Source organism: Lampetra planeri, chromosome 12 (assembly GCF_965212315.1).
Source record: "Lampetra planeri chromosome 12, kcLamPlan1.2.h2, whole genome shotgun sequence".
Taxonomy (NCBI): domain Eukaryota; kingdom Metazoa; phylum Chordata; class Hyperoartia; order Petromyzontiformes; family Petromyzontidae; genus Lampetra; species Lampetra planeri.
Window position 1 is genome coordinate 11,656,806 of NC_136118.1, and position 21,398 is coordinate 11,678,203.

At 43.9% G+C, this 21,398-nt stretch overlaps 1 protein-coding gene across 4 annotated transcripts in view; it reads left to right on the plus strand.

Moving 5' to 3' along the window:
- Positions 1-3,861: 3,861 nt before the first annotated feature.
- The window catches only part of SLC4A11 (solute carrier family 4 member 11), a 39,833-nt gene continuing 22,296 nt past the window's right edge, over positions 3,862-21,398 (plus strand). Inside the window, exons 1-7 of one of the 4 annotated variants that reach the window (XM_078599558.1) lie at positions 3,862-4,082; positions 11,493-11,684; positions 12,392-12,429; positions 14,015-14,252; positions 16,544-16,625; positions 19,649-19,772; positions 20,328-20,597. In XM_078599558.1, the coding sequence (XP_078455684.1) occupies positions 4,064-4,082; positions 11,493-11,684; positions 12,392-12,429; positions 14,015-14,252; positions 16,544-16,625; positions 19,649-19,772; positions 20,328-20,597 (963 nt within the window). In that variant the 5' untranslated portion in view covers positions 3,862-4,063. Of the gene's footprint in view, positions 4,083-4,831; positions 5,033-5,410; positions 5,699-11,492; positions 11,685-12,391; positions 12,430-14,014; positions 14,253-16,543; positions 16,626-19,648; positions 19,773-20,327; positions 20,598-21,398 lie in introns of those variants that run through there. The other 3 variants (XM_078599559.1, XM_078599560.1, XM_078599557.1) reach the window with 3 other exon arrangements.

The following is a 21,398-nucleotide window of genomic DNA, read 5'->3' on the forward strand; positions in this document are numbered from 1 at the left end:
AATGTTAATTGTCTATTTTCCATAACCTCCTGCAATTTGCTACCGGATCTTATGTGTGCAGAAGAGCACCGATATCTGCACCGATAATTATCCAGACAAGTGGGTGTGTGGCCGAGTTTGCATGGTGATGTGGGCTACACGGAAAGTGGTAAATCACATGGACATGAAAAAACTTACGGTCATGTAAATTAAATGTCATAGTACTTCCAACAAAGAGGGATTTTTAGCCTTCGTGAGTGGGTAAAAGCGATAGTGGGGAAAAGGTAATGAATTGGGTTCAGGCTAGGGGAGATTGTATATACAACATAGTATTTAATACTTGATTCTCATAACAATATTATCCCGTGGAAATGTTTAAATATACTCTTACTTCACGTACTGTGCAGTAAAGGAACAAGATAACACACAAATTCGCCTGCCCTCTGTTTACAAGCCTTAGCTGACTGCTCGGTCATACATTGCATCGGTTACGTGATGTAACCTGAGCCACAAACACAGGCCAGCCTGCTGATGAGAAGGGATGGGTTACATAGCCACCCATCTCCCAGAGCTGAGCTCTTTAAAAAAAGGTACAGTTTAAATCCTATTTTAAGCATGCAATTCATACACATATGCTTGCTTTTTGTACAGACATTTGTCACAATCCACCGCTGATGAAGGCGTTTCCCATGCCCGTTGTCGGTAATGGGGATTGATGTTTGACCATACTTCACCACGCTGGTCAGTGAGAGCTGGTTAAGTCGGGGGAGCTCATGGTGGATTGTTATCCCACATGGTGGATTCTTATACCACATGGCAGAGTATCGAACTAAGGTTGCCAGGCTCATAGTGCGGTGCTCCAACATTTGTGCCACCGCTCCACCCCTGCTTGATTTAGTCTTGGGGTAAGCAACCAAAATGACAAGAGTATTTTTCTTTTCGAATTCGGTAAAAAATAAATAAAACCTCAATATTGTATTTCAAAAGCCGCAATGCAATGTGGGGAATCCGAGACGGTCCCGGATAAATAAGTTCACGGAGCAGTCCTTAAAGAGACGCGTGCGATCCCTGTTACTTACGTCTTTTGTATTACAATTTACTGCACAACACTGTGATCTATTTCGGAATGTTGCCGTGTGGTGTAACGGTTCTCAAACTGGACTTCATATGCCGGTGGTTGGTGGTTTTATCTCTTTACAAAACACAAAACAGTGGATAGGTTCATTAATCCCACTACCTCTGTCCACTCAGCGGCAGTGCACGTGGGTACACCACAGTTAGTCGAGCGACAGGTCGCGTTTGGTGGGGTGAAGTGTGGGTACTGCCACGTGTTGCAAGACGTCTAGGTCAGTGTGGCACAGAGGAGGACACCATACCCTCCAGGGGGGGCGCTGTAGAGGGCCTCTACGAGAGGGGGAGCTCTCGAAGAACTATCTTGTGTATGTATGTTGAACTTCTTTCGCACCGTACGCATCCGACCGTGCTAATCGGAGGTGCGGGGGAAAGGCAACGAACTAAGCACACAAAAGCAGTGTTCAATCTTGAGCTCCCTCTAGTCGAGTCCCTACCGACAGCAGTGGCGTGAGTAAGAACTTTGAGGGCTGCACCTTCACCTGTTACGGTCTTGAGTTAAACACAAATGACAATATATGTAAATCATATGCAAAGTATATGCAAATCCATTCACTTCCATTGAGCAAAGCAAAAATTGTGTGAACTTGGCACACTTTAATTTAGCTCGTGCGTCAATTACAAGTTCATGATGTCGTGGCCAAGTCTGAACTTTGTGCATTATGAAGTAGCTTAACAAATACTTGTCCCCTTGGTCATAGCTTCAGCCTTCAAGAAAGTGTGACCCGTGAAAAATCTGCCTATCTCATTAAACGCCGTGTCGCAATCGGTTTGCCAAACGATGTTCATTAGTCTTCTTGGTTCTTTCGGTAAAGTCACGTAAAAGGGAAATAATGAAAAATAAAACATAATAAAATAATTCTCACGACGTTTCGGCCACAATGTAAGCAGCCGTCCTCAGGTGAAGAACAGGTCTGTCGGAAAGACGCTGTTCTTCACCTGAGGACGGCTGCTTGCGTTGTGGCCGAAACGTCGTGAGAATTATTTTTTTATTTTTTTATTTCCCTTCTACGTGACTTTACCGAAAAAACCAAGAAGATGAATCCCTGCAGTCACGAAAGCTTTAAATCGAGATGTTCATTAGCCATGACCAATTTACTGCTGGATTAATGAAGGCCTCTCCAAGCCACTTGACCTCTCTCATGGCCCTGCGATGTTCGTAATCCACCCAGCACCTGCCTGCACAAGAACTGATTTAATCGCCCCTCTGTAGATGGCATGTCAATAAATGTAAAAAAATGTAGTTTGACATATATTTCGTTTATTGTGAATTACATCGTGTGGTATAATTGTATTCTAATTCGGATTCATACAGATCCTTTTCCAAGGCGCTTTACATTGCAATGTTAAACTCATAATCTAAGTTATAAATAATCTAAGTTAAACTCATAATCAAAGTTTAACACGATCTAACCCAAAATAAGCTAATTGTCTATCAAAATGGTCGTGAAAGCCGATGCATAAAATAAAATATGTAGTTTACAATATTCCACAGCTAACTCTTTTCTCTCTCACAAACTCCAGAAAAAATAATTATGCCAGAATTCCTCCTCGAGTATTTGGGACATTAATAAATAGACGTGTTCTGGTAAACGTCATTTAAATGTAAATGTGCTAAATAAATGTACGCTTTTGCAGTGATTATCCATATCCTATTGCATGAACAGTAATACAGAACCCTTTGAAACGTTGACGATTATACCATTGTCATCAACAAGCGATATCTCTTGATTTAAAGCTTTCGTGACTGCAGGGATTCCTATTATTGGTTCTTTCGGTAAAGTCACGTAGAAGAGAAATAATAAAATAACAATAACATAAAACAATAAAAATTCTCACGACGTTTCGACTGTATTTTATTGCCGTGGATTTCACATCTGATGATGATTGCTTGTTGTTGCAGTCAAAACGTCGTGAGAATTTTTACTGTTTTATATTTTTATTATTTTATTATTTCCAATAATAATCAATATCTCCTTCACATATCTGTCTGGCCACATATACCAAAAAAATCATGGCATACAAAACACATCTTGCATAATTTCAGCAAACATTGTTAACAAATTCGACACTCAAGTATCTACTCATTGATTAGTGAGGTTTACTTGAATCAATGCTGGTTGAACTGCTGCTGATCGTACAAGCAAGTTACCCTCCCCCTTACTCGATGTTGTTCCCAATTAGGACGCGAAATTATACATGACCCAAAGTAATCATTAGAAAATATATTCTCGTCAACGATACTGATGATTACTATCATCACCATCATTGTTTCACGAGTTTCATTCAGAAAACATCGAGGTTGTTTTGATTTAAAGCTTTCGTGACTGCAGGGATTCATAATCTTGGTTCTTTCGGTAAAGTTTTGATTATTCTTTCCCTTGTACGTGACTTTACCGAAAGAACCAAGAATATCGAGGTTCTTATTTAACGCATGGCATAGGGCAGTTGACTGCGCACTGCACCAGCAATAAGTTTATTTTTTTATTACTTTGGTCAGCGGGGCCAAGCACAATGGCATCTTTGTGTCTCAAGAGGCTGCGTGCCGGTGCTTAACACATCCGGGTTCGATTCCTGGAGAAGTCGGGGTGGGTGGCACTCTCCTATCTCTCTCTCCCTGGGCAAGTTGAAATTCCATCCGCATTCTACCACCTTTTGTACGCATTGTGCAGTCGGGCTAATTTGCGATTGGGTGGGCCCCCTGCATATTGGTGGGGCGAAGGGTGGGTAACAGTCACCAGGGCCCCGGCTCGCCCACCACTCGCTCAACACGTCTGGCCAGTCTCCAAAAAAAAATTAAAGAGCTAAATAAAGAAACGCGACTCTCGTTGTCCACACGCAGCGGGGAGGTTGAGGGCATTGTCATCGTGGTCGGTGGGGTGGCGGGTTGCCGTTCTGCAAGTGCGGCGATTCCATTCGAGTGGAGGCAATCCGCTTCGGCGAGTCTCCAACGATGATCCTCTTCACGACGGGTGAGCCGAGTGAGAGTTGTGTGTCGTGAGAGCAAGGAGCTCCGAACATCTTACGCGAAAATGATGAGTTTGTCGAGACTTTGCGGTGAGACACTCGGAGGAGAGGCTTCGAACACCAATTGCGACGTCGTTTTCTCCACGGTCGCCTTTGTTCGAGTGTGTGATGTCTTCTATATACGCCGATGACTCTGTAAACACACCCCCGTTTGTAAAGTGCGAGGTCAAATAACAGCGCCGTGGTTTCGTTTCCACGTTGCGTCCACGCCGGAGGGATAGCAAAAGTGTGGAGCTCGCCTGTGAACAGGACAACCACAAAGAGCTCGGGATTTTCTGGAAGCTTTGGAAAGGGCAGAGACGACGGGCAAAAGCACATGCAGAGCAGAACACACCACGAAGATGAAGTCCGTTTTTCGGATGAGAGGCTTCCACAAGGCGTGGGTGGCAATGTTTGAGTTTTGGTGACCGCAATGGTTTTATTATTCTACTACGACACCGTTGTGCAGACGACGTGAGGCAGCGTCAACATCAAATTCACAAACACCAATTAAGCCCCATCAATGGTTATCGGATGGGAGTGGCGCTAGCAATAATAATAGTTTACCTAATCGCATTCAAATTAAATAACTCCTTGATTTAATAATCTCGTTTAATCGTAATGGGGTTTTTTTTTGTTAGCCCCACTTGTATTTAATAAGTCAAGTTCCCCCCCCACCACCACCAACACACACAAACCCAATGAACAATATCGCTTCACACACACACGCGCGCATACACAAACCCATGCAATGCGGTAATGCAGAATTAATTGTACGAGGCATTTGGCACAGAAGCAATCGCATGGAGGTTAAGTTATAAATACGCGTGGCCCTCTCCTCGTGCAGCAACTACCACACGAAGCCAGACTAAGTTGGTGGCAGTGTGAGAGACGGAGAGATACGGAGAGATGAAAGGTGAGTTTGTCGCACGCTTTGCCACATTAGTTAGGAGTTCGAATCGAGGCGAGTTGCGTCCAAATGTTTAATTCGCAATCGCCCCCATCCACAAGCGCTGGCCATTGAAGTAAAAACTAAACGGGTGCCACTACCACCATCACCACGACACTTTACAATCTTCGTGCATTTATGATATTACAACACCACGAATGCGTCTGTTTTGCGCGCACTAATATATATTGTACCTCGTGGTTGCTGCAAGTGTGTGGTGGTGTGTGGGGGGGTGGGTGAGCGCCTTAAAACGTCGCATGAATCATCTGTGCGTGGCCAAAGGTTACGGCTTACGGGAGGAGCAAATGTGCGAGACCACTTGATGACTCTAGGTCGGCGATCCATACATGCAGCCCTATATATATAAGTGAAGTGTGTGTGTGTATAACACAGCGGGTAGAGGAACGACGTGGGTTGGTGTGGTCGATAGAGATTCCACGTGAAACGCGTCCGTCCGTCCCCCGGTTGGCGAGGCCACCACCGCTGTCACCACCACGAATTGACGACTGCACGGGCTGTGGGTGATTGTTGTGGGTGCACTGATGAGTCCCCATACGAGTATCCCTCCTCCTCGTCGTGGGAGCTCCGACGAGCACAAGTCCACGGCTTCCTCCTCCGACGGGTCCGCCGCAGGTAACGAGCGTCCTTTTTGTTGTGGGCAACTTATGTGATTTGTTTGTTGGCGAAGGCGACAATTGCTTGCGGATTTGTTTTTCTTCTCTCTTCTTCCGTTGGAGCGATTGATTGATCGTGTATAGCGTATCGGTGGTTTGTTTTTCTTACGCTTTTTGGTGTTTATCATTGTGTTGTTTTATATTAACAAAAAATAGTGACGTTGATTAACTACACACCAGGACAAGCCTCGCAGCATTTCGGGACATTTTTGCATGACGGTCGTTCATTGGGTTCTATTTTGTTTTTGACACGAATGAGTGGTCGTGAGCTTAACGTGGAAGCAACTCGATCAAATGGGGGGGACACTGAACTCTTGTGAAGGGGCGACGCTCAACTTTGTTGATACTCCTACAGCGCCTTGCCAAGATTTTGGTGGTCGTCCAATTCCAGTGGGTAGCAAGGCTCTCTCTGCCCGACGGTGGCATCTGAGATGTGATGAGTTCTTGGCGTGTCCCATTGTGTTGGGTGATTTAGTCGCGGTGTTCAAGTGGCCGATGTGGATAGGAAATGTCGACCGCAGTGTCGTTTACTTTCACCACGATTCCAATGAAGGACAGGGCAGAGGATAGAAAGTTTACACAAGTATCCAGTTGACGAGATCATGGGATTATTATATAAAGTGTCTCATACTTATAATTGGAAGAGTGATTTATATATATATACATACATAGAGAGGCCCAGTCGTTATAGAAGACGAAGCGTACACTTGCCTTGATTATATTATCTGAGAAACTTGTTAACTTATCTATTACTCCAGAAGTAGTCTGTAAGACATACAATTTTCATTGGTATAACCTGTGCAAACATCTAAATACATGTTGATATGCAGTCTCAATGTATGGATACCCCAGATATACAGTACAGTATTGTCTTTGCAAAAATAACAATTTAATATAATATATATCAAATGCCACGGCTGGCTTGTGCAACCCGAACCCAAAGGAAGTTAAATAATTATTCAAATATATACTCCAACATGCATCTATTAAGATGACGTAGAACAAATTCATAAAGATATTCTGAGTTCTCAGGGTAAAATGCATTTTACACGGTACTAAACGTGTCGCATAATATCCTTTGTGGAACGATGCTTCAAATCGTTATTCTTAAAAAATGGTAATAAACACTTTACAAAAGTGTGTACAGACCCCTTAGCTACTTATCACATGTATGTAAATTTCTCATCAAGATCATTCCATCCGAACACAATAATGGTCATCTTATACGCTAACCAAACGCATGGACATAGTGCTTCCATTTGGGTCTTGGTCATGTGCCTTGCAGAATTAGACCCACAAGATGCTCACTTGCTGATTGCATATTCGTCAACTTTGAACAACAGGATAACGCATTTAACAAATGGACAATTTGACGGTACACACCGTCATAAACGCATTGCAACGGGCGTATAATCCGTACTAAAAGGGGGGCTTCATATATTCTTAGATTTTTTCGATAAAGTCACGTAGGTAAAAAAATAAAAATATATTTTTTTAAATTTAATTTAAATTTTTTTACCTACGTGACTTTACCGAAATAACCTAAGACTATATGAATACTTGCAGTCACGAAAGCTTCAAATCTGGGCTTCATATAATTCAATGTTGCACAGCCATGAGAATGTACACACGAGGAAGAAACAAGCCGTTGGTATATGGCTGGGACCGTTGGGACCAACGTGTTGACCAGACGTTCCGTGCTTTAGCGAAGTGAAGCGATGCTGGTGTTCATGTTAAGCAGTGTACGGTTTGTGACTTTAAAAAAAACATTTTATGCTGCACAGTCCTGTACATTGTAGATGTATTCAAATGATACGCGTGTTTATCGAACTAACTGTAACGAAACATAACTGTGAAAGCGTATACAGTCGAGTTATTGTAGGGGAAAATAGTGTGTAATTAACAGTACCGGATATTAAATATGCTTAAATTTAAAAACACAATCAACGGGAGGTAGGAATGCCACAGATTGGAGCAGCTTAGCTCAACGTTTGCTTTATAAAACCGAAAACGAAATGAGAAGCGTGCCTTTAATCCAATTAAATAAGTTCGTGTTATTATAAACGGCCAATGTGACCTCAAGGGACTTGGAAAGGCATGAACAAGGCAATTGTATATTTTTGTGCAATCAGCATCAAATTTGTCTCGAACAACAACAGGCCCACCGCTTTTTAAGTGGCTTAGTTGAGTGCCCACTTAATTAACGTCTAAGAATGTTAACTTGTTTAACGTGGACGGCGTTTTGCTCGTGAGTCACCCACAGTGGCAGGAGTTAAGCGGAGCCCCAGATAGGTTATCGTCTCGGCTTCGGTTCGACTCAATGCCGTAACTAATTCATTGCGCAGTATTTAACGGTAGCCAGACTGATTAAAAATAACACACAATTGTATGTGTGGCGCCGCCCGTGGTGGTGGTCTCCCTTGACCCCGAAGTTTATAACCCCCGTCGTGTGCGCAAGTTGTCGGAAAAGATTAGATGCTGTAGGGTACTCTATTGAGCAATGTGTAGATTGGCGGTCTGTAAGTTTTTACACGTTTTAGGCCAAGATGCACATGGTGTTGACACGCGTTCGAGATGAATTAACAGCCGGCAAGCAAGCGACTTTTGCAAACATTTAAAAGCATATTTCTTGTGTTTTTTTGAAACGTAGAAAATTACGTGGTTTGCATTGTGTGACATGACGGGAAATCGTCGTATAGGTGCTGAGCAATACTAGCAGTGTGTGCAGTCGTTGATTGTGTGTGTGACCCGTTTGTGTTCACTTATCAGAAAGCTACAATGAAAAGTTTCGTACTGTACTGTGGTTTATTTCCTGTACAGTACTTTGCATATCTTTTCACGGGCGGGAATATTTTAAGTAGGGGGGGGGGTAAACAACCCTTCCTAGTGTACACGTTGAGAAATAGGACGTTGATTTGAAATGTCAATTGTTAATACGTTTTCGTTATCACCCTCGTCTCGTCGACAAAATCGGTGAAATATTTCACTTTAAATATCGGTCAAGAAAATGGTCAGCTTTTGTCCACACATTTTAAAGTGCAAGTCATGTTATTACTTACTTGATTAGCTTCTGCAGAATTTCCGTGTGCAATATCCCCATTCTTCCATATCTACATGTATATGTCGAGTTTACCTTCATACATTTTTAAAGATTAACCTTGATAAGGATGCAAAGTTGAACCTCGTTATAAGGGTGTACTGATGCGAATTAAGGTTATTAAACTATACTCTTTGGTTCTTTCGGTAAAGTATAAAATAAATTAAATAATGACGGTCGCTTGTGTTGCGATCGGAACGTCGTGATTTATTTTATTTTCTACCCACGGTGACTTTACCGAAAGAACCAAAGAGTGGATCCCTGCAGTCACTAAAATTTCAAATCTAGGTTATTAAACTATTAGAGGTTGCGTTGTGTTTATACACAGTTTTTGAACGGATCTACATATCGATAATTTGGATATTTAAAAAACAAACTTTCAGATTTGAACTCTTCCCCACAATAATAGGAAATAAAGAATGACATTGCCCTGCACTTGACTTATGCCCCTGTGTCCGTTTGAGGGTTCGTCTTACCCAGAGGTCATCAACCTCTGCAAGGGCTTCGTCACTGGCGTTTATCAAGGACCCACAGTGCATTGCCGCTCTTGAAACCATTGAGTTTAGTTTTTTTTTATTCTACAGAATTGGGAAAAAAAATTGCTGCCCTTGTTATTCGGGGTTTTATCCTTCACAACTCCTTAACACTTAACACAGCCGCTGATCGCCACTCGTTGGCGGTGACGTCACCACGGAGTTTGTGCCAGGCAAAGTGCACTTTGAGGACACGCGAAGTGCCATGCTAAACTTTGTATTTCACCAGATAAGGCACACTAAGCTATACAGCTCTTTTGCAAATGCGACCCGGCCACAATTATAGCTCTACGAAGTGGCTCATCACGTGGAAATGCATTGCAGCCAAATACTCTCAACACGTGATGTTGATTCTAAATGTGGCGATAAAAAACCGGAGGACCCGGAGAAAAATCCATGCTGTGCCATGCTAGGTGCAGGTCAAGGGGCAGACCCAGGCGCCATGGGTTGACTGAGATGCACCACCATCTGTGCTCATTACTGAGCCAACTTGCTGAATTTTATCTGCCGGGCACTCTGCTTATTGTGAGTGTCGCTTCTCCGTTGATGTTGGAGGGCATCTGCCTCGTAGGCGAGCCCCCTACTACACCCCACCACCCCTCCCCTCCACACCCACCAACCCTCCCCTCCTAATCCACCACTCCACATCCACCACTCCTCCCCTCCATCACTCTTCAACCCACCACCCCTTACCTCCACATCTACCACGACTTCCCACCACCCCTCCCCTCCACCACACTCACCACTTCTCCCATTCTCCACCACGAGCCATATCACAGTGACAAAATCAACTCTTAACACCTGCGTCAAATAACACTCGAACAATGAAACATGTATAATGAGCGACCTTAGGGCCGATGACCCTTCTTTATAGCACATACATGAACAAAAAAAAGCATGTCTTTAAATTAATTATTCAAAAAAATCAAAGCATCCCGGCAGTTCTGCTCAGCAGCCTCTCCAGCATCAGCCTCGTGCACGGATCGCGGTCTGTCCGCCAGTAACGTGTTTTCCATCCTCCGCGGTGTACGGGGGATTACAGGCGAAGACGCGGTCCTGCATTAATCCACGAATTGCAGGTTTTGCTCACGACTGGAAAGTGAATAGGTTAATTTCTGCTATGATGAGGGGGGGGGGGGAAGCGGTGGCGATATTTAAAAACGTCCAGATGTGTTCATGTGTCCGTTTTATTTTTGCGAAACGCCATACTCGTTGAACACACACCTTTTTGCAAAGATCTTGGCCTATCAATTTAAGCACTGCTTATTTAGTTTCAATTTTAATGAATGTCGAGAGAATAATAGTTTCCTATTGCTGTAGAAATACTTATTACATCGTTATCTCAGTAAAACAAATTGCAGTTGAGCGTAGATTCTGTTTTGAGCTCCATTATTTAAACATCGTACACAGTATTGATTGTTACGTACAAGCACTGTATTTTTCTAATATGTGTTGATGCATCCGAGTACACAGATTCCCATGGCAAGCATTCAGGCTCTGTCTTGATGTCTCCCAGCGGTATATGGATCCATAATACCATGCTGACCAGTACTTTCGAGTATGGAATTATACATTGTATGCTTGTGTTGATTTGGTACGCGTGAAAATGTATTTATTGCTCACTGCAAGATCTGCAGTTTGAAAATATTTACTACGAAGGTTTACAGATGTCTCATTGTTAACCCGTCTAGATAACAAATACAACGTAAGCTTTCATCTTATAAAGAGTCATCTGAAGTTAACTTGGCTTTGTTTAAATCTACTGCTGGATGAAGGACTCCACACGTCATTTCTGGGGGTTGTTTGACCATACTTCACCATACAAGTCAATGCGGTTCGGTTAAGGAGATGCTGAGTGAAAGATATGGGACCTGTTATCAATAGCCAGGAATTAAACTCCTCTTACTTGGCTCATAGCGCACCACTTACACCACCAATTCCCCAACAGGAAACACTGAAGCTGTGATACCACATCGGCCGTACGTTTTCATGTGTACAGTGCCGCAGCGTATATTCCACGCACAAATTCCACGAATGGGAATGGAGAGAAAAGCGTTGCGTGAATGCGTAGAAGCGCGCACAAATAACAATCCGCCGGTGTTGTTTCTGCTCGCGCGTCGTAGACACCGTAGAGATGGAGCTGGAGAACGAGTTCATGGGCCCGTGCATCCCCGAAGAGGAGCCGGAGAGGAAAGAGGTCACCCGGCGTACTGGCGGCGGTCGGCCCAGCATCAGCATCACTGTTGGTGGTGCTCGTCCGAGCATCAGCTTCACCGTCCTGTGTCCGAACCCGCTTGACCTCAGCCAGTCGACTGGTCAGTACTTTTAACGACGCTCGAGCAATTTGTAGCCGCGTTCAGCCGGCACACATTTTGTATTGTTTTTTTGTATTGTTTCTTGTATTCTCACCTGCCCCTACTGGACATCTGTGGAAAAGAGCTTCATAGCTCATCGGATTTCTCCAGGATAAATAAAGATTATGATTTTTAAAAAAATTATTTTCCCTATGCCATATTACAATCACAGATAGTGTGTGTATATATATATGTAACATTATAATGGAAGTTTCACTTTTTATGTTGAGTATTAATGTGATGACGGCACTTTCTGTGGCAGATTTGTGCCAGAATGGCGCCACGTATGTAGACACATTTTTTTTTTTAGTTGACTACAGATGCTGCCGTGATGTAATGGTTGGCACTCTGGACTTGCAACTGCGCAGGTCGCGGATTCGTTTTTCCTGGCCCGACGGTTGAAACAGTGGAGCATTTTCCTGCCCCACTTCATTCAGTCGAGTTCTTCCATGGAATCTGATGATTTGGTCAATTGTGATCAATTCTCCCAAGTAAATTATTGCATCATGCAAGCCAGCAGTTGGAATTCTCCTCCTGGCCAGTTTACCATGTTTGCTCCTGCATTCAGGCAACATACACAAGGGCAAAGCAGCAAGTGTGCACATGTATGCAACATCGTTTTATGGAATTGTAATGTGATACTGTATATTGTTTGTGTGTATTTATAGAAGCCGAAGATGTATCTCTTCTGTGCACTTCCAGAAAGGTACTGTACCTTCTCATGCACATAATTGGTATGAGTAGTGGTTGCAATATATAGAATAGTACTCCAGTTAAATAAATCCAAATATCAGCTCATTTATAAACACCAATTTTTGGGCATTGGTCGTTGTGTGCGCCTGTGACCCCAGCACTGTGAAAGCAAGAGTTTGTTGATCGCACAAATGATGTGAAAATCAAAATGGGACCTTTTTTTTCCAGTATCAAAGTATGAAAAAATAAGAATAGGTTTTACCCTTTCTGGCAATAAATCAGTTGTTAAGATGTTTACACTGATAAGACTAGGCCCTAAATAAGGCTGTCTCTAGTGTAGACCAATCAGTTTCAAGGACAATCCATATATTAGCAGAGCATGTTTGTTTGCATGTTCACCACAACTACGTGTGGTTAATGCAGACATGATTCCTTGCAAAAGGTTTCTATTTGCTGTTTGAACATCTTAACACCACCTGCTTTGATGTGAAAATCCCTTCCCGCGAGCGTCGAGACTCCGTACCCTGTCTCGCCAGTCGATTGCGGTACAGGGAACGTGGGGCTCCGCCTGTTCCGTCTGTATGGGATCGAGTGTTTCCCCCTCGCGCGCGTGTGTGGGTATTCTCCAGGTCCTCTGGTTTCCTCGCACGTCTAAACACTTGTTAATTGGCCGATAACACCTTCATATATTGAGGACCGCAGAACTTGGGCAATTGTTGGCACCGGCTCACTGCGCCGCTGCCTTCCCCGCACGCCTGTGGTTCTTTGCGCCTCCTTGGAGTCTTCTCTCTCCTCTAGATGTAGCGAATACCGTGTGCATTACAAGTTGTTTGGGTCTATACATGAAATCAATTGTCACTAGGCATGGTCCATAACCTATATTACTAAAATACCATGCATGCAAAACACAATGCTTCTTCTGTTTGTAAGTACTGCATAAAGACATTGATTGGTTGCCTTGAATCCAGAAGTGTTTTCTCAAGTGAAACGCATTGTAGGTGCAGCTAACAGTCTGCACAACAGCAGGCCTTTACATTACATTATTTAATAACCTAATATGTGAATTATACGTGTTTTTTGTTTAGTTTGTTTTCTTTCCCCGCACCTCCGATTAGCACGGTTCACTACGTACTGTGCAAAAGAAGTTCGACATACATCCATACATGTTCAGTATCTGTTATATAATTTGCCCATGATTTTCATTAAGTAGTTGTCGGCAATAATCGAGACCATAATGCAATAAGGGATACCTCGGTGTAAGTGGTACCCATTACAGAGAAAATGAAGTATTAATTGAGATGGTTTTACATGTGGGGAGGAGAAATGCAGATTTACATTTGTAAGAGAGTGCAGAACAAGGAGTTAAAAGATAGGGAAGCACTAGGAAAAGGTGGATAAATGTCGAGTAGGATATCCGGAAATGCGGCGTGGACCTGGGATTGGCGTGGAACGGAAAGCAATTAGGACCAAAAAAATTGAAATTGCCCACTAAGAATAAGAAGCAATACGTTCTGTGGAGCGCACCAGAAATCTATCAATTCTACTTGCGTGGCGTGCTCTAATCTAATGCTCGCTACCCAAATGCCTGTGGTCCGCAGAGCGTGAAAATCAAAAACTTTTCGGAAGAAGTCCGCGCAGGTCGGGACGTGGACCGCTTCCTTAGCCAGGCGGCCGTGCTGCTCGATCTTCCGTCGCGATCGTTGGAGTCGACACTGTGCCACATGCTGGAGAGCGTGCTGGAAGATAGCGCGTGCGCCGAGCTCCGCGATGCACACTGCTCCCTCCTCAAGCGAGCGCTTTTCACGGACATGGCCCAGGCTTCTCTTCATGGAACTGGTTGGTGGCTTCTGTTTGTGTTGGAATTGAATGCTGCCTGGAGGAAAATGCCCAAGTGGCTTGCTTGTCGGCTGTGCAATAAATGAACACGTGGTTGAGTTGAAATGGTCTGCTGCTATTTGGTCTCCACTTCATCAACGTACATTGCAATTGGACGCATGTTGTGCAGTGCTTTGACGTTGATTTCGCAGCTGCAATATAAATTACATTCATATTTTAGAATTTTCTAACAATGTAAAAAAAACAAAGGAATTCTCAAATTGCCTAGAATTAGTACTCGAAATTGAACTTAAATATTCGGTCCTGTGACTTAAGTTTGTTTATAAACGGTGCGCATCTACAAGAATGTAGATCTAAGGAAAGATGTTTAGGTAGTGAACATCACATTGACAATCTGGTTAAAACGTGCAGCTTCAAACTTGGTTTCTTGTACAAATGTCCAGGACGTTATTAATCTCCCGTTGTTTTTATGCTTTTGCAGAGCTAATGTAGAATAGTCCAGCAAGATATCTGCTCTCTTGCCTAATTTGGTGAATATAATTGCAACATGTATGGCAAGTTAGTTTTTATCCATAAGGTTTACGAGACTAATGGCCTCTACTTCTGAACATAACCTGATTTATGCAACTTGCTCCAAAGTTCTCAGATCAAGGGATGTATCTCTCCCCCTCTCGAGACCGCCTTTGTCAAGTTTTTCTTGGGTCCCAGAAGTTATTTTACCGAGCACCGTCAGATTGTAACCGGTTAGAGTCCTAATACGACGGAATCAATTCTCGTGTTTAAATTACCATTGCTAAGCATATTATTACACCTTTTTAAGATGTATCCACCCTTAACTTGCGTACGCACACTTAATTTTAAAGCAATATTTTACTTTTAAATATAATAACACGGTAATATCTGATACGATTATTTCGTTATGTTTACAATGTCTGAATTAAACCTTAATTTGGTGCACATTAGTCATTGGTTATCTATGCTCGTGTTGTAACGTTTACCCGGATAAAATGTATCAATGTCACATTACCAGAATCCCCTTGTATATTAATCTCAACGTTTTATCTTGGAAATTGAATTAAGAAAAGATGTCACCATCGATTTTTACCACATGACCATAGCTAATTCCCCCACTTTTTTATCAAGACCGATTACATTCATAAATTAGTAGTAGTACGTTGTACACACGTATTCATGTTGAACATCTTTTGCACCGTACGTGGCCAACCGCGCCAAACGGAGGTGCGGGGATGCCCATATCTGTACTGTACATACTAAAGTGGTGTTGGTTTCGTTTCGGTGATGCTCAAGAGTAGTGCCAACAGAAGTAGGTCTGACGGTTACCTGATACTCTTAGGAGTTGTGTAATGAGTGAAACAAAATATGAGCATGTGAATTGAAGTAGCCTGTGGCTTTTCGATGCAGAGAAGGATGTTAACATTAAAAAAATATATATTTCACATTGTGGTGCAATCACCCCAAATGAGCCGTAGTGAATACATAAAACAAACTTCTACTGTAATTGTCATCAACTTGAAATGTGTCGTCGAAAGATGGATAATGTGTGTTTTACAAAACATATTACGAAGGCTCTTGAAAGATAATCGCAGCATTTTTCAGGGTTTATTTTGGGTGTGTCATCTCGATTTGGCATAACGTTTTCACGTTGTATACTTTCGTTTTCATAAATGTGATCCTATACCACGGTTAATGCACTTAATACAGTCCCCAATTAAATTCTTTAGTAACCTATATTTTTTATTAAGTACACTGGTTATCTTTTTAATGAGCCATGAAAGCCTTTTTACACATGCAAGTGCAGGGGATGTTGACATTTGGCATATATTTATAATATGCATATGTAAGGGATAATGAGTAAGCACTGCTTGCAGGTTATTTTCATGCCACAGATTAAAATCAAATCACGTGTGCAGGTTTTTTTTTTAGTTGTGCTGCGTCGCTGCTTTTCGATGTGCGTTCACGTTTCACCGCTTGATGTTCTGCATGATGTCTGACATTTCGCTTAATGTGGTGGGAGCTTCTTCAGCGACCTGAAGAACTGGTAATTGGGAGCTTCTTCGAGAAAGGGTGAACTGAAATCCCCAGCCCTTGGAGCGAAACGTCTGACGGTTAACATAGTTGGCTATGTACAGGGTGAAAAAAGTCCAATATGCATACAGTGCCGAACAACACGCGGTACAACCCTGAAATGCATCAGAGGACCAAAATACAACTTAACGAGTGTTGTGGTGTTAACGTTGTGATGTTCTGTGTGTGTGACTATTCCTGCACAGTGCACCTGCTCTCTGAGACAATCCAGGCTGTAACGGTCAACCCATCGGGCCTTCACTACCAGCAGTCGTGGCTCTGCGTGCTGTGAGTCGGGGAGCAGGCACAACACGAGACAGCGCTGCTTATCACGAGAGAATAGACTCGCAACATCTGCCTCTGCTGGCCATATCTTCAACAGCTCGTACCAACCCAGCCCCGCTCCTGATATGCAGCCTCCCAGCCTTCAGCATTTAGCAACCTTGGAGGGTTTCGGGGAATTCAAATTCCTCCCTTATCTCCCGATTCGGACACGTTTAACCAAAATTCTTCGCTTGACACCTCTTCTGTCTTGGAGGAAGCCAATGTTCCCTATGAATTTGTTTGCCCCCCTCTCCGCAAATGGGGGGCGGGGGGGGTTGCCACAGACGATCCAAACAACCATCGCCCCCATTTCACTCCTTTCCCCTCTCATCAACATGTTTTGAGAAGTTATTTACTCGCAGTGCAAATCATCCACTACGTCCGATCAAACAATCCGCTGCATACCAAACAATTTTGGCTTTCGTGAAAAATTACAGCGTGACTTTGGCGGTGTGCTCTGCCCTCGACTTTGGCTCCAGCAGTCTTGATGATGAGCAGCGTGGGCCATCATTCTCTTCCTGGGCCTCTCTAAGGCTGTTCATACTGTATACCACGGCATCCTAACTCGGTAGATTGGCCTGCTTCAACTTCTCCAACCTGGCAATAATCTTTGGTCTCTTGTTACGTCTATCTAACCATTTTCAGCTTGTTTCTGTGGACAACATTTCATCTGATAAAATTGCCGTCGCGTGAAGGGTGTTTCACCTCGAGGCAATGTCCTGGGCCCCACTTTGTTCTGACTCTGTGTCAACGCCCTAAGAAAATTTCTGATCCACTCGGATATAAACCTTTGCACGATCATTGATGCCAACTCCAACAGGGTTTTTGAATCCCTGTCATTAGAGTTGGCCGTCCTTTAGACTTGTCCGCAACGCAAATAAAACGAAATGAATGTTGTTTTGGAGTCGATGCACACCTGCCCCCCCCTTTCTCCACTTTAAATTGTCTTTGCACTCTCAGCAAAATATTTTTTTTTACAATTTAATATATATGGATGTTATCCTTGATTACGAAATCTCTTTTCAGGCTCGTATAGAACATATTTTTAAGAAAAATAAAAAAAATATTTCTCTCCAGAAACAACCATTTGATATTCCGCTCTGTCTCTGACTGGACATTGTCAAAGCTACCATTCTCTGTGTTTGACTCCTGTGAAGTAATCTACAGACCGGCCTCAGAGACCGTCCTGAAACGCTTGTTCCACCTGTGCCATCCTCAAAAAAAAATACTCCCCAAGATACAAATCCGTTAATAATTACCTCCGTGACTGCATTTCACTCCGGGCCTTGTCACTCTGCCTTAACTGCCTCTCGACTTCTGCTGAGTGTACCCAGAGTGAGTCCGAACACCGGTGGGGGAAAATTTTTAATTTCACGCTGCCGCCCCTCACTTTAGGAACGAGCTCACTCCGCAGTTTCGGCACCAACTCCTCCCCCGGCCCATTTTAAATTCCTCCCGTGATGTAATACGTCCCTGTTCCTCCACATGTGGTGAGCGAAGGGCGCGCGAGTCGGTGTTGCATTTCTGATGCGCTCTACGTCCCCTGCACACGCGGTTAACGGAGGTTGGCGCGGCTTGGTGCTTCGGTGTTGATGTGCATCGCCTGACGTGTTACTTCAGAATCAGAAAACTTATTTAGACTTGAGTGGCGCATAACTTGAATGCGGTTCTTCTTCAATGTGTTTGCTCCTCGTTGTCTGCATCGTTATGATGTATTCTCTCCTGTAACTTTATTTGTTTTTACAAAGGTTCTCCGCGGGTCATTCTTGTGAAACGGCTCGAGGCTGAATGTTTCTTGCCCTTGTGAACAAATGCAAACAAGTCAAAATCGAATATGGTATATATGTGCACAGTACTGTATATATCATTGCATGCTCACGGGGGCAGCCTGTGCTATGGATGGGGGTGATGTGATACACCTGACACCATTCACCAACAATCAACACACCTGGCCCTCACCAATTTTTGGAGTATAACACATTCCTGCGGAGGGAGTTGGTAGGAACGTTGGGTTGTTCGGTCAGTGGCCAGGGTCAACGGCGGCGTGGTGTATTCCGCAAATATGCCCGCCTGTAAGGGCGGGCACAAGCCGGCGTGAGTAGGTTAAACGTTGAGTTTTATAAGGGCACCACGGGGTGACCAGCCCCCCCACCCAGCCCCTCCCCGCCCTCCCCACCCAGCCCCACCCCTCCCTTTTTTGGATGCACGACGGACGGACGGACACAATAATCCCCTGTGGGCTGGTGTAACCAGGAGGTTCCTACCAGTGATTTTGAAATGGGGCTGTGGGGCTAACATTATACACCACGCTATCGTAAACGATTGAGTGGACAAGCATTTCTATGACTACCAAACTGAATGATCATATTCGTAGTAGAAAAAAAGTATATTGGCACCGTTCACATAACCTGCCTAACACGAACATTCTACGGACACCTCGTTTATTTGAATTTGGTAGAGAGGTCCAGGAGGGGTTCTTTGGACAAAAACACATACCTATAAATGGACAGATTAGCTGCTCGTTATGCATTATAGGAATACTATATACATATACAACATGGTTATTAGCCTTGAGGAAGCCTCTTATCCTAGTTCACTGCGTTCCGCTCTTGCCATGCTGCGGTGAATGTCGACATGTCTCTTTTTGCGTGCGTGCGCGCTTTCGCGCACAGTTTTAACAACGAGGCACAAGGTTAATGTGGAGAACTGCTGGTGGACTAATTTAGCAGTTATTTGGTCGAGCACACGGCATTAATTTTCCGGCCTGCCACGGATGTGAAGTCGCCCAAATAGGTGTACGCCAAGGCCCTGTTAGGCCTCCTGAAGTTACTGTGGCCTCAAAAAAAAAACTTGCACATTTCCCTGAAGCCTCAGGAGTCTGGTCAACAAAGCCCGCTGCCATTATTCTCATAACACAAGACTGAACGGGTCGCCCCCGTGTGTGCGATCTTGACGGGCGGGAATTTTTGCGCTTCTGCTTTTTGAAGGTGCACAGAGATGACGCTGCAGCACCGGGAAGTGTGCATCGCTCGACTGGAAAGGGCACAGAACTGGGGAGAGAACTGCTGTGAAGTGCGCTTTGTTATCCTGGTTCTTGCCCCACCAAAGTCGGTAGGTTGGCCACATCAATTTTTTTTTTACACCAGACTATGGCCTTGTTGTCGAATCGCATGCAATTTTTATAGTGGATATAAATTCTACCAGTTGTTAAGTTACTCATGCTTTTTGTCGTCTTCTTCTCCATGGTGTTTTGCTTTCTTACTGTGAAGCCAGGGGTTTGTTTGTTCTGCAGTAATCTGAAAAAAACAGGATTGCGCTGCTCAATACAAAATGAACCCTGGACAAATTGAATTAATCCATTTCGCCCTGTATCCATTAGTTGCGTGCACCTGCGTGCGCGTGTGTATTCAGCAGCAGGCTTTATGAAACATGAGAGCTGTTGTCTAGGAGCTTCGGAGGATGTCTTTTTCGTCGACGCTTGGTTTTGAGCTCACCGTCGTGAATCTGCCATCTTAGTTTAGTAAACTTTGCACAGAAATTCGGCAGTTCTCTCCGAATGCGTCGGCGAATGTACGCGTGACGGTTTCACAAAAGCCCTGTGGCCTGTAAATGTTTTGTCGCGTATGCACGAAGTGCACATTTTTATTTGCGGCTGTCTGAATGCAGAAAAGCACCAAGACGGCGACTGAGGTGGGCCGCACTTTCGCAACCATCTTCGTGGACATTGGGTTCCGTCAGCGACTTATTGAGGCTCGCTCGCCCGAAGAGTTCAAGCACGCCCTCCTTCTCCGGCGACACGACCTCACAGCGCAGCACGAGGAGGGGGACTCCAGGATTCCCACGCCCGTGCTTGAGCGACCCAAAGCAACATTGCAGTCGGATCAGCCCGATGGCAGCCCATCTCTCCAGGAACAAGAGGATTCCAGCAAGTCCTCGGTAAGGTGACCGAGGAAGCTACCCGCGTAACGCAGTGACCATCTTTGTTCGGTGGTGAGCCAAGAGTGTTAGTGGTGTAGTGTATATAGCATCTGAAAGCGCATCACGTGCTTTCGGAAGCTAATAACACGGTTGGCTACGTACGGTGCGAAAGAAGTTTAACATACTTGCAAACAAAGGAAGGTGCAAGCCAACAAAATAGATATTGTAAACGTTTTCCCTATATGCTTGACCAAATATTTGAATCGCCGGTAATGAGAAGAGAAAAAAACTTTCAAAGTTACGCTCCAATATGCCATCGTTGCGTGACCTTGTGATGTCACTTCATTGATGTTCTGAAAATGTATGGGAGTATATTGCAGTGATGTCACTCGAGTGCTTTAATGATTATAACTTTCAAGTTTCTTTTTGTCTACGAACAAAGCTTTCGGGCTCACTTTGGACTACTCGGGGGACATGGGAGGTACCAATGCACATAATTTGTGCTTTTTGGGTTGTATTTCCCTTTAATTTCTTCAGGTCGGTGCACATGCTCATTATGCCAACCTAGGTCCGCGTGTAAATATGCTTATAGGAATTGCACAAACCTGCTGATGGAATGACGTGTGAGAGGATGGTTGATTTGTCACCTCCTGAATCTTGAAGTTGATCGTACCAACGACGGGGGAACGACAGTCGTCCTTAGAATACATATAATATGTATTTTTTGGCATGTTGGGGAGAGAACGATTAATGTGATCGCTTTGGGTGGGGGAAATCTTAATGACATTGAAAGCCCATTTCGGTGAATCAGCAGTTAAT